This window comes from Musa acuminata, chromosome BXJ1-7 (genome assembly GCF_036884655.1).
Source record: "Musa acuminata AAA Group cultivar baxijiao chromosome BXJ1-7, Cavendish_Baxijiao_AAA, whole genome shotgun sequence".
Lineage (NCBI taxonomy): Eukaryota > Viridiplantae > Streptophyta > Magnoliopsida > Zingiberales > Musaceae > Musa > Musa acuminata.
This window is the reverse complement of record NC_088333.1, coordinates 35,184,594-35,198,335: the sequence shown is the minus strand read 5'-3', so window position 1 is coordinate 35,198,335 and position 13,742 is coordinate 35,184,594. Positions and strand designations below refer to the sequence as shown.

Here is a 13,742-nt window from a genome sequence, read left to right as displayed (position 1 = left end):
TAATTTGTATCAGCTGACTAATGTGAGAACGTTACATCCCTGTGGAAGTCGTGTTAATATCCCATCTACCTGTGTCTTGTTTAACTTCAATTTTCAAGATTATGCTCTTGAATATTCTAACCTGATTTTTAATTTCTATTTTTAATAATAATAATAATAATAATAATTAACCTCATCTGGATTGCTATCCAACAATTTAAGTGCGAGTTATAGTTTTTGGATTATTAGGAAAACATAATCTCTCCAATGAAATAAAGCATGAATTATGCGTGGCAGTTTGCTTTCCTTGGATTGATTTTGACAAATGTCGCACGGTCAAATCAGACAACGTCGTCAATGTGGAAGATGTCATGTCTCTCTCACGCAATAACCATATATATTGTATCTCACTGTCTCTCTCTCTCTCTCTCTCTCTCTCTCTCTCTCTCCCTCTCTAAATGTAATTGTAACTCTACCATGTACTACGTTTACGGTCATGCAAAAACTCTTCGGTCGCAGAGAAACGCAATAACCGACAATAAGTACGGATTCAAATAGGTAAAGGATAATTAGGGTTTCTGCATGAAGAATAGCTGACAATTACTGGCAGTAACTACAAGCTTAAGTTAGGTGAGATTGAAAGTGGCTTGACATCAAGAAGGTCCATTCATTAAGCAGTTTTTTCCCGGTGTAAGCTCATTGAATGCACGCAGTTTTCTGAAGCATAGAGAGATAAAAAGGAGGAGGAGGTGTCCTTCATCTCTGTACGCCACCAAGCTAGCTGATTTCAGAGAACCCCTAAGAGTGGTAAATGCTTCCTTGCTGTCTTCTTTTGACTCCACCACACCGAGGCCTCTCCCCTCTCGGCTCATCTGGCCTCTCTAAGGGTCAAAGCAGTGGAGCTCTTCCTCCACTCAGGTCTCTTCAGTATATATATGACAGCCTACCGCTGCCTTGGACCCTTGTCTGGGACTCCCTCCGAGAAGGAAGAATAGGAGGAGAATACATTCATCACCTGTCCTGTTGTTAGTCTGCTGGAGAGGATTGTGTGACATGGGCAGACCTCCTTGCTGTGATAAGGTAGGTGTGAAGAAGGGTCCTTGGACTCCGGAAGAGGACCTCATGCTGGTCTCCTACATCCAAGAGCATGGACCTGGTAACTGGAAGGCTGTGCCTGCCAACACGGGTGAGCTTCTTTTCTCTGTTTCGGTATCATGGTATAGCTCTCACCAGATCCAACACAGACATGTTGGTTCCGGGTATCGTAAGCTAGCAACTATACATTCTTTTCTTGATTGCCGGTTAGAATCGCAAAACTTTCGGTTTAGATCTTATAGATCTAGAAGGGTGAACCCTTTTCCCCTGGCCAGGTTTATTGAGATGTAGTAAGAGTTGTAGGCTCAGATGGACAAACTACCTCAGGCCGGGGATCAAGCGTGGCAACTTCACAGAGCAAGAGGAGAAGCTCATCATCCATCTGCAGGCTCTTCTCGGGAACAGGTAAACAACACACATACAACCAAAGATACTTGGTTCCCCTATAATTACGGAGAACCTAATCAATGTGAATCTGCCAAAACTTATGGCTGGAATAATTATTCTTGGGGGAATTTACTGCAGATGGGCAGCCATAGCTTCTTACCTTCCGGAGAGGACGGACAATGACATCAAGAACTTCTGGAACACCCATCTGAAGAAGAAACTGAGGAAGATGCAAAACTTCGAAGATGATACCAACAAATTTGGGCTCTCCATTCACCAACCCATCTCCAAAGGCCAGTGGGAGAGGAGGCTGCAAACTGACATCCACACCGCGAAGCAAGCACTTCGTGAAGCCTTGTACTTCGAGAAACCAAGTTGCCACGGTGACTTGAGGCCCTCCGTCGGCTACTGCTCTTCCACAAATGCCGGTCCGCAGGTGCCATCTGCCACATACGCATCAAGCACGGAGAACATATCTCGAATGCTCGAGGGGTGGATGAAGAACTCGCCCAAGAAAAGAACTTCCCCATCAAACTCGGACTCGTCCCAACGCTCGACGAACCACCCGGCTGCGACCGAGTCCGCGTCCAGCGAGGAATCAGCCGCCGTTGCCAACAACATACTGTCACCCGCGGGGCTCAACTCCTTCCTCAACTTCGAACCTTCTGCATCCGAGGTGTCAGACGCCAGCCTTTTCCAGGGCGAGAGTAAGCCCGACGTAGAGACTCCGATGCCTCTGGCTTTGCTTGAGACTTGGCTCTTCGATGAAAGCATCGGACAAGGTGGTGCTGCCCTAGCTGACATGCCATTAGATGACACTGCAGGGTTGTTCTAGTAGCATTAATTTTCTTGGTTAAGGGTTCCGTTCATCGTTCTTTTTCGTGTAGGCCTTCGAAATAAGCTTCACCGTTTCTTAGTAGTCGATGATTGATCACAAAGACCCTCCAAGCAAGGAAATAAGTGTATATTCTAAAGATCTAGATAGAAAAAGACTACGACTTTATTCCAACCTGTATATGCTGTATATGGGGTCTGCTACGGGAACAATTGCAACTGCTTTTTCTTTTCTCTAGTTTTTACTAGATCAAACATATGTATGCACAGCACTGCTATGAATCTTGGCGTTTGTTCTTGTATGTTTTCGTCCTTCTTCTGCGATCTATAAACTGCGGAGATAAGTACGAGACATATGGGAGGATGTCATAGATTGTGTCATCTTTAAGGTCAGTGACCGAATGGGTACCACAGGGCTTGTGAATAAGTGAGAACAAGATTGAGCTGTGTTATTTTGACCTTCTGGAAAACCTCTGACCTGTTACTTGGATGTTGGGCGATGCATTTACATCTGTCATTGTTTCGACTTGCATGGCCGATCGGTTGGTTGCTTCTGACCACATGAAGAAGACAGTGGCAGTCTTATTACCATATCCTCGACACTCCGAAAACTGCTGATATATGTTAAGTTAATGACAAAGGCATCGTCGACTAGCCTTCTCGTTGAGATCCATCTCCATGTTCTCCATATTACAGACTCAGCACCACAAAAATCTCACTGGACCGGAGAGGGAAGAACAGCTTGAAACTCGGGCATCATATCTTGGAAACGTGCAAAGATGACCTTAAATGCCCAACATGTGACGTCTCCGCTCTTCTTTTTTCTCTTGTTTCTAACAGTTGGAGTTGCCAGTTGTCAGCAACTTTTGGATCATGCATGAACCCGAGCTGGAAAAGCTTGGAAACTCAAAGGACTCTCATGCATGCCATGAACTTATGACAATGGGGGAAGTCCCTTTAAGCTTCATAACTGTAACGAGGGACTGTAGAGTGACTGCAGTGGCTTAAATGCTCAGGAGTAAACTGAATGATGCTCCTGCTCGACATGTGATTGTCCCCATTGGTCAGAATTCAGAACTCTTAGCTGCAGCGTAGGGAAAAAAAAGTAAAAGAAAAAAGAAGAAGAGATTTTTGGAAATTTGGTGCCATGCATGATGAGGTCCAGAAGATGGATCCCAACCAACAAGAGTGTTGCACATTCTGACCTCTTCTTGAGTAGAGCTGCCATTGCGCAGTTACTATCTTCTTCTTGTTCGTGTATAAACAAAGTTGTTCACAAGAGAAGAACCACAAGCCCCACCCTGCACCGTGCAAGATCATCCTCCATAAGTGTTGCTGCCATTACTCCTACACTTGCAGACACCACCATGTGCACCATAGCAGTCCTTGAAGAAGGCCATGTGGATTAGTTTATCTCAAGGCAGGGGCATTCAAATGACTCGAAGGGGAATCTATTAGCTCGTCCGCAGTATTATCTGCTAGTTCATTCTTTGTTGGCATGGCCCCATACTAGGTAGGTATCAAAGAATCTGACAGCTTGGAGCAGTAGTTAACAGAGCCTACTTGATTATATGAGATTAATATGTGGCCTAACAGGCTTAATTTCTAGTGTCTCCAAAACCGTGGATTCGAGTCCTATCCATCTCTGGGAGCATAATTTGATGGGAAAGATCAGTAATTTCGTTTGGCATACACATTCTGCCAAATAAATGATATATTTGGTGACATTAAAACTTGGACTGCCCATCGACACTATTTGTAGTTATTGTGGATGATTCGAAGTTACAAAAGATTTTATTTCTTTACGAGTAGTATTTATTGCAGATCAATAATCTGCATGTTCTACAGGTCCATGCAGTGAAGTGTGCTTGTGTCCTCACAGTGGGCAAGCTTGTACACTCCTGAAACGATGGGCTCATGCGTCTTCTACGTACGACAGGAGAGAGAATGGTTGCGTCTTGAAGACCGAGAGATGCGCGAGCATGAACTGCATGTACGTGTTTGATGCCGGAGAGATACACGAGCAGTATAGGAGTCCTCTCTCTTAATGCATGCCTTCATTGACGGCTTAAAACCATCCCGTTCTCGTATGGTCTATAAATATATATACGGATTGCGTTGACGGATGTCAGCTTAGCAAACAAAGCAGGGAGATTTCGAAGGGAGGATTTTTTTTAATAGAATAAAGAATTTCCCGTAAGATGTGCTCCTATGGATACCAATTTTAGATTGATGCAAAGCAAGTTGCAATAGAGATACAGCAAAGGAGGAAGCTACAACAACGGGGGAAGCTACAACGATACTATAATAGAGAAGAAGATCACAGTAGAGGAGAAAAGGTGGGGAAGTACCAGTGAGCACAACACTAAAGACGCTACAGCGGAAGGGAACGAACGTTGACGCAGAGTGGTAGTAAAGAAGACAGTTGCCATTTGCTGAGGAAGAAAGATTTGTTGCACCTATGGCTTGATGACGGAAAAACAGTACTAGAAAAGGAAAAGCAATAGTAGAAAGTCTTTTCTTTTGCCGTCGGAGGTGGAGAAGTAACAGTGATGAGTCGACAGCGAGAAGAGAGCTTGCTCTAGATAATTCTACAATGACCCTCCGATGTTTAATTTAGTGAAATCAGAAGATTGGCATGATCCTTATTACGCATGAGGAGTTGATCAAGATGATATACGTCAGATACAAATTCAACTCCGGACTTGGGTTTGGATAGTAAGTTTTAATTGGGTTTGGGCCCGAGTGAACATGACCACAATCCGATCCATCTACAGCCCTACCTAATAAACTTAGCTAACAAAATGACATGTAAATATAAAGAATGAACAGTAAAGTACTCGTACACAAATATTTCTTCTCCAACATAAGAATATGATTACTATCGTCACATCGTCGTCAAGCAATGCCAAAGTGTTTGGTTCCTCCGTTGACTGCAGAAATGAGGCATAGAAAATACCAAGCAAAATTGAAACAGGCAATAGTGACAGACAATAATGCCACCATAATCTTTGTCTAACTTCAATTTATGATCGCTTGGAATAAAGAGGAAAAGGACAGAAAGGCGAGTAGTGCATCCCAACTTTCGGCTTGCTTCTATCGATTTGGGGATAAGATCCATGTCGTCATCTCTTCCACAGAATCCTTCAGCAGTTTGACTGCTTTAGGGACTTGGATATGCATGCAATTTGTTGCCTCCTCCCCATTCATTTGTGGTGTTTGGTTCTCCTTAGCTCGAATGGGTTATTTGATGACACACAGACGGCTTTAGGACATCATCATCCTAACTTCTTCGGCTTCTTTTTTGGTGTAAGTAATTCTTTCTAAAAAATTATTTATTTTTCATATATTTATGAGTAGATATTTTGATATAATACCACAGCTTAGTTTGACCTAAAAAAATATAGATAAAGACACGAACTAAATTTAATGATCTAATGAGTGTATAACCATTCAATATTTTAATTGACTTATAAAAGTTTAATAAGTAATGCATTAGTATTGATTTGAGCTTAATATTTTGAACTATATGATTTTATATACGTTAAACTAGTTTAACGGATAAGTAATTCCATCAAATTGAGTTATGACCTTAATATCGTGCAAGAATCGATGAACTCAGAAAACTAGAATAAATTGCATGTCACATTCTCCCATTATATGTGAGCTCAATAATTTGCACTTACGTGAATATAAAAGAAAAATTAAGAGATAAAAAGGAAGGATCTCTGCACTTTCATTCGAAATTAGGACCAAATATCTTCCAATTTACCTTGAAAATATTGATTGGATTGACTCGGAGTTTCATCGGTTAATTAAAATGATATGTTACTTGCTTCCTTTCCTAAGCCTGAGTTCATGAACAGCTCAAAGAACATGCAACTTAGTTGAGCATAACCTTTATTGGAATAACAAGTCACCCCACCAAATTGATATACAACATAAACCTTCATTGGAATCTTGGAATATATAATCCTTTTTTTTTTTGTCACATATGGTATCATAAATCTAAAGTTAGATTTCTGAATATCAGTTTATTGCATGAATAAAAAAGGATTATTGAGTCTTCAATCTAAATCATCTTCCATTAAGTCCTTCGTTGAATATTACTTAGAAAGAAATCAACAATTAAAAACAAACACAAATTACTGTGCTCAATTTTGTCATCTTTGATTTGTTTTCGTTGAGTATAGCAAATACTCATACAATTTTATAATTCTATAAATTTTAGCATAGTCAAAGTTCCAATATATCTTAAATCTTTTCGATTTTAAATGTCTATATCTTATAAGTTAGAAACTATTTAACTCATCCAAAATAAAATTTAGAATTGATCTATGAATACTTTGAGTTAATTTATAGGATAATAATAATTTAGAGAAAGAAGTAAGACGTGGATATGCTTGATGTGTCATCGAGCATCCGATATGAAATCGACTTGTATTAAGATTAATATTAAATATGATTATTGGTGTAGTCCATCCGATGTTTAAATTAGATCTTGATGTGGATTAAGAATAGATGAGAGTAAAAGATGAGACTTTGATAATCGTGGTTTATCTTTTCTATTGCTTTTGTCTTAGAGATAATATGTAAGGAAAAAAAATTAAGTTATTAAAAAATTCATTTATTAAAAAAATGATATTATATATATTAAAAAATGCTTTTGATATTATCTTCATCGCTTATCATTTATTAAAAAAATCAATGTTTAATTTACCAAATTAAGTTATATATATATATATATATATATATATATTAATGGAGAACCTATAATTTATACTTTGCATGGCTATTGGTAAGATATTAAAATTTTGTACAATGCAAAACTCATATTTCATTTACCATATTCAAATTGTTTATTAATGGACAACTTAATGAGTCATTTGCATAACTAATCACAGGCTTACGGAGGATGATGCCACCCATGTAACAAGTGATAATACTTACAATGAAAGGAAAAAAAAAATATATATATATAAAACTTCTCATACAAGCAAAGAACAAGACAAAGTGAACAGAAAAATAGAGACTCACAATAAAAGAAAATATAACTATTCATAATATCAAGCGCTACAAGATGAAAAAAAATATAATTAATGTTTATGTAATCACCTCCTAAGGAGTGCTTTTCTCAAATTCGTGTTTACATTCATATGATCCAATCAATCAACCAAAAAGAATCAGCTCCTAATTTGTGTTTGCTGAAGGAATTAGCTCTTGAAGGGAGTAGCCAATCCTCGTTGACTTCACCAGCCGCCCTTCTGGGCCAAACCCTGAGAGGATAACCTTGGAAACACCACCAATAGCATTAAAGAAAGCTTTTGTGGAAGGAGAAGTAAAGCCAAAGATGCCCTAAACAACCATACGGTCAAGGAAAGACAAAAACCAAGTAACTAAGCAAGACTTTGTTGGATGGCTTACCTCACATCACCTTGGACTTTAGTTCTACTCGGGAAACTCCTTCAACAGTAGTGCTTACTGCTCATCTCTTGTCATGCTCATCCATGAATGAAAGAGGCAAAAGGAATACTTAATCATGCAGTGATGGAGGTTACGAGCTCCCATGAATTGAACCCTACCAACCCAACACACAAATCCTTGGCAGCAGCATCATGAGCAATGAGGAGGCTTCGAATCTTCAACCAAGAAACAGTGTCATGTTTGAAATGACAGTGATATGTACTCTTTTGCCGGTGAGATCACTTGCTTAAGGGTTACGCAACCACAAGCCTCTTTCTCGTAATGATTTCATGAACAGAGGCCATAGTTTAATGCTTCTTACCGGAGAGTCGAGCGGTCATCTGCTCCATAAAGTATACTTCATACATACTAAGTGTGGAAGGTTCAATTAGAAAGGAGAAGCAAGTAAAACACATTATTTTAACATGTGTTTTGGAGGATTGTGATGGTTATGACTCCTAAAGAATTAATCTCACTCTCTTTCATGGACTGAAGCCTTAAACTAATGCTTGCAATCCTCTCTCTCTCTCTCTCGCTCTCTCTCTCTCACGACACTATCACGACACTATATTCTCAGCCCAACTGAAGTTTACATAAAAGAGCACCAAATTAACCGTAAGCAAACAAACACTACAACCGTAATAACAGCAACAACGTCATTAGCAGTGTGTATGCTCAGCGCACTCAAGAAGGGGAGGGAGAACCGTTCACCGGGTGGCCATTGCCACCACCTCCATCTTCGACGCCGTTGGCGCTCTGGCCGGTCGCCTCGATCCGACCGACATCGTTGTCGCCGACAGCTCCGCCGCTGCCTGCTTGGTCACCATCGGCCTCGCCTCTCCTCGCTTGGCCGAAGAAGGTATGCTTGTTGTTGTGCATCCACACCTTGAAGACTCCCTTGTCGACGCCGATCTCCCGGCAGCACTCCTCCACCAGCACCTCGTCCCTCTTCTGCATCCGCCACCCCAGTCGCTCCGACACCTCCTGCATCCGGTCCTTCTGCTCCGCGGTGAACTTGGTCCGGAACCTCTTCTTCGGCTGCGCCGATTCCGCCGCCGCCGCTGGCGCGGCCACGGCTGCGATGGGGGCCGCCACCGGGATCGGCCCCGGGCCGCCCGGGAGGCCGGCGCTGAGGGCGAGGAGCATGTGGGGGGCGGATGGGTAGAAAAGCGGAGGCGAGGTCGAGCTCAGATGGGGCCAGGGATGCACCCGCCCACCATCCATATCCGCCTCCTCATCGTCCTCCCCCTCCCCGTCCTCGTCGCCGCCGCCTCCCTCCTGATCGTTGCTGCGGTGTCGGCGGTGGAGGGGTCCCGGGAGCCGGCGGTGAAAATTCCGATGGCAGCCGCAGGCGGCGCAGCGGATGGAGGAGGGGTCGGCGGGGTCGGCTGCGGGCGAGAGCATGAACTCGCCGCACCCGTCGAGGGCGTGGCCACCAAGGCTGGCCGCGTGGTTCTTCAGGCACTCCCGGTACGAGAACTCGACCACCGGCGGCGACCGCTGGTGGTGCTTCCGCAGCGCGCCGTTGGGGAAGGAGAAGGCTTTCCCTTTACCTTCCGGCTCCGCGACCTGTGCGCCGTCGTCCATGGTAAAGCAGCGTCCCAATCCTTGTTATATTATCATTATTATTACTATTATTATTACAGTAAATACAAAAATTTAGACAGAGAGAGAGTAAGAAGAGAGGCACAGCACAGTGGAAGGAATTAAGAGGAGAGGAAGAGAGGAGAGGAGGAGCAACTCAAACAGAGAATAATAGCGGTGATGATAAGAATAAACGGAGAAGGGGCGAGCGTTAAAACCACATATAATTAGGGAGATGGAAGTCGCGGAATGACGACAAGTGGCATGCGGTGGACGCCACACGTTTTAAACCGGTTGGTTGGGTTATCGGGTCGGTTCGAGTCGGGATGTGCAATTGTGGTGGTTGTTCTTTGAAGCATATGCACGCTATTAGGTGTCATTTCAAACTTCAGCTCGATATGCAATTAGACCCCAAAAAGTGACAGGTTTGACGCTTCTATCTTTCTCTAAAATGTCAGTCAAACATCAGCACCTCACAACCAACCAAAAGGCAATGGTTGAGGAATTAATTCATAGATAATCCTAAATAAGTTTTTCTTCCTCTTGTCATAATCGTATTTGAGAATACTTCCAAGATTTCAATGGAGAAGTAAAGCATCTTCTTGATTTTTTTTTGCTGCCCTAAAAACTACCAACCTCAAATCATAATTTAAAGTTCAATCTCTGCAACTGTAATTGAATCTTGTTTATTTTGATTTATTATTGGTAAGGTGTGGTGATCCCACCATTGTTCTTCTACTTTTTGTCCATAATCCATACCATATGAAGGTCTCAAAGGCCCAATGGCTTAATTTTGCAAATACTCCAACAACATTTGTATTTCATTAAAACATACGAACCTTTAAGCTCCCATTAAAAAAAAATATAGCATGAAATTTTTTTTTGTCATTGAACAGCAAAGTCTTATGGCATAAGATAAGTTCTTAATTAGTGATATTAGAATAGGAAGCCGAAGTGGATGAATCTTGTGGAGTTGCTAAATAGGAGGAAATGCAAACTTATCTTATGCCACTAATTAAGTGATAATTACTTTCGAGTTACATAAAGGTGATCACTTGCGGTAATTAGCAAGGAAAATGTTGACCTATGTTTCAAATCAAATATTATAAAAAAATTTTCTAATATTTGGTGGATTAATTTTGATACTTTAACTTATGTTGTTAATAATGTATAAGGATTCTCACTCAATGTTCTTTATTTTAGTTGAGAGAAATATTTTATTAATATACAGTCTTAAGCTGTTGATATATTTAAGTATACATAAATTAAGCTAAGAGACAATTATATAGAAAGGTTATAATTATTAAATCTATATAAGGTGATAAATTTTATAGTAGATATGATATGTTATGTTAGAATCTTAATATTTTTACTAGATTCATAGAAATATGAGGTATTTATACTTAGTATGTTTTACCATGTGTGCCACAATAAAACATGATTATTGAAAGAAAATTATACTCTTATAGATTTTATTAGAAGCATGATATATTATTCTTTTATACCCGAATCAACATGGGGTAAAACTCTAACGATAATTATATATATATTGAACATAGTTCATAGTAAATTAATTTCATTAACTCTATTTGAGCTATAAACTAATAGGAAATCCAACTCGAGACATTTACATATTTAAGATTATCTTATCGATATAAAATTTTTAATTCAGAAAAAAAAGAATATATGAACTATTTTTGGGAATTTCATTAGTTATCTAGAAGAATCCAAGGAGTAAAAATTTTATTGTCTTAATCATACAATGAGAATAGTTGAATATGATAATGTAAGATTTCAAAAAAGAGTAAATTAGTGAGAGTAAAAAATCTTAAAATTTTTATCTTAATATTAAAGAGATATTAGTTGATACTTTTTTATTATTATTTTATCTGAGAAGTTGTTATTTCTCAAATCACTAAATGATTTAATAAATATAAATAATAAAATTATATTTGTGTATTCCCACGTAATGTTGATGTCACTGATAATCTTATAGAAAACCATAATATGTAGCTTTAAGAATATCTTAGAAGGAAAGGAGATATATATATTTATTTATTATGTAGTATATCTATAAAAAATTAAATTGTGATATATGAATGGAATCCTTACTATTATCATCAGTCATAAAATGTAACGATTCTAAAAATAAGACGATACAATGAAAGAAAATTTAAAATCGATGAACCATAATAGTGTTTGGCAACTCATTGAATTACTCAATAATTATAAGAGAGTTGATTGCAAATAAGTCTTTAAGACTAAACATAACTCAAAGAGTATTATCGGATAATACAATCAAACTTGTACTTGAAGGTTTTTTCTTAAAAAAAATATATTGACTATAATGAGATCTTTTTTAATTTTATAAAAGGACTCATTAAGAATTATTATAGCATTTATAACTTATTGCGACAATGAATTATATTATATGGATGTAAAAATAATTTTTTAAAATAAAATCTAAATAAAAAAAATTAAAGTTAATCAACTTAAAGGATTCGTAGAAAAAAAAATTAAAAAAAAAATTGCATGTAAATTTAGAAAATTTATTTATGCCCTTAAATACGCTCCTAGAAAATGGGATATAAAGTTTTATGATACTATTATTTTTATTAGATTTAAAAAATACTATTGATTAATGTTTACATCTAGAGGTCGATATAAGTTAGTTTATTTTATTGATCTTCTATGTTGATGAAATTTATTTGTTAATAATGATCTTAGTTTATTATATGAAACTAAAAAATTTCTCGTCAAGAGGGATTTTAAGATGGTTGATATGATTGAGACAACTTATATTTTTGACTAAATAATTTTTAAAATATATTTTAATTATTGATATAACTATCTCATAAATGATATATTGATCAAATATTGAAGAGTTTTAATATATATAGATTTATTGAGCAAATGCCAAAAGGAAAAAATTTCAATCAAGGTCAATATTTTTTTAATGACTTAAAAAGAATCAAATAAAAAATATTTCAAATCTAAAAAATAAAAAGATTTATTGAAAATTCATTATATACTCAAGTCTATACCAAACTAAATATCAAATTTGTAGTCGAAATACTTGATATATATTAGAGTTATCTAGAAATAAAATATTAAAAATATAAAAAAATTGGATATCTAAAAAATAATAGATTATATACTTGCATATAAGAGATTAGATCAACTGAAAATGATAATATTTTTAGATGTTGGTTTTATAAATTATCTTGACAATAAGAATTTTACTTTATGATTTATGTTAGTTGAAGGGGCAATTTACAAAGAAAAATATAAAGTGATAAATTATTGTATTATCGATAGGAGAAGCTAATTAAAAAAAAAAATTCTTATAATTGGATTTGAAAGCAACCACTAAAAGAGATGATAATACATATTTGAGTGGATATTATTATTAACATTAAAGTTATTTATTTTTAGTATCTTATATTTATGTATACGTATATTATATTTGAATGTGATAATAAGATTACCTTAACAAGATACATTATAAAGATCATTTTTAACTGTATTAAGAAAAACTAATAATATTATAATACATAAAAGGGGGAACGATATTAATGATATACAATTGCTATTATTTATATTAGTAGTCAGGCTAATGTTGTATTATTATTATTTTTAGATATATATATATATATATATATATATATATATATATGCTAGTGGTTCCTATTTTATTACTAATCATTATCTTATAAAAGATAGGAAGAAATGAGAATGTAAATCTAACTTTTGTAGATGGATGTTGTTGTTGTTTTTTATAAACTACGATATATTACAAGATTCGATAAAGATATTCCATTGATGATGATATCTAAAATTATGTAAATATGATCTTGATTTATCGTTATTTAATTTTGATTATGATATTAAAATCTTTACATGTAATAGTAGTATAATAATAGTTTTATAGTTATAAGTATTGTTTACTATCAATAAAGCTAGCATGAGCATATCCTACTGATGGAATATTTTACGGTCTAAGAGATTATATTATTGATATGGTCTCCAATATTTGACCATTTAAGATATTATATTTTTATTCTTATCTTTATCATTAAATTGGAAACACAAAAGAAAGAAAAAAGTTAATCATATAAAAAAAAAAAAAAAGAATATAAAACATGAAGTAGGTGTTGGAGCAATAATATTAAAACATGCTTGGATTAAAACAAAACATGTTTAAAATGTATTGAAATTGAGTTTTTCTTCCTATCTTCTTTCAGTAATGTTCTTTTTTTCTATGCTTAATTAATGATCTAAATTGGAAATATAAAAAATAATCATTAAAAAATCAAGATGAGGATCCTTAGATCGAGAAACATGGAGTGGAGCAATAATATTAACACATCCTCTTATTATAGCAAAACATGTTTTAAATG

At 36.8% G+C, this 13,742-nt stretch overlaps 2 protein-coding genes across 2 annotated transcripts; one reads left to right on the top strand and one right to left on the bottom strand.

Annotated features, from left to right (window-relative positions):
- The first annotated feature begins 768 nt into the window (after positions 1–768).
- Positions 769–2,597, top strand: LOC135679111 (myb-related protein 306-like). The gene is made up of 3 exons (XM_065192530.1): positions 769–1,165; positions 1,350–1,479; positions 1,600–2,597. The coding sequence occupies exons 1-3, from the start codon at positions 1,033–1,035 to the stop codon at positions 2,294–2,296; spliced, it is 960 nt and encodes a 319-aa protein (XP_065048602.1). The 5' UTR covers positions 769–1,032; the 3' UTR covers positions 2,297–2,597.
- A 5,524-nt stretch (positions 2,598–8,121) lies between these two features.
- Positions 8,122–9,704, bottom strand: LOC135679110 (zinc-finger homeodomain protein 9-like). The gene has a single exon (XM_065192529.1). It carries the CDS (start codon positions 9,343–9,345, stop codon positions 8,443–8,445), a length of 903 nt encoding a protein of 300 aa, XP_065048601.1. The 5' UTR covers positions 9,346–9,704; the 3' UTR covers positions 8,122–8,442.
- Positions 9,705–13,742: the final 4,038 nt, after the last annotated feature.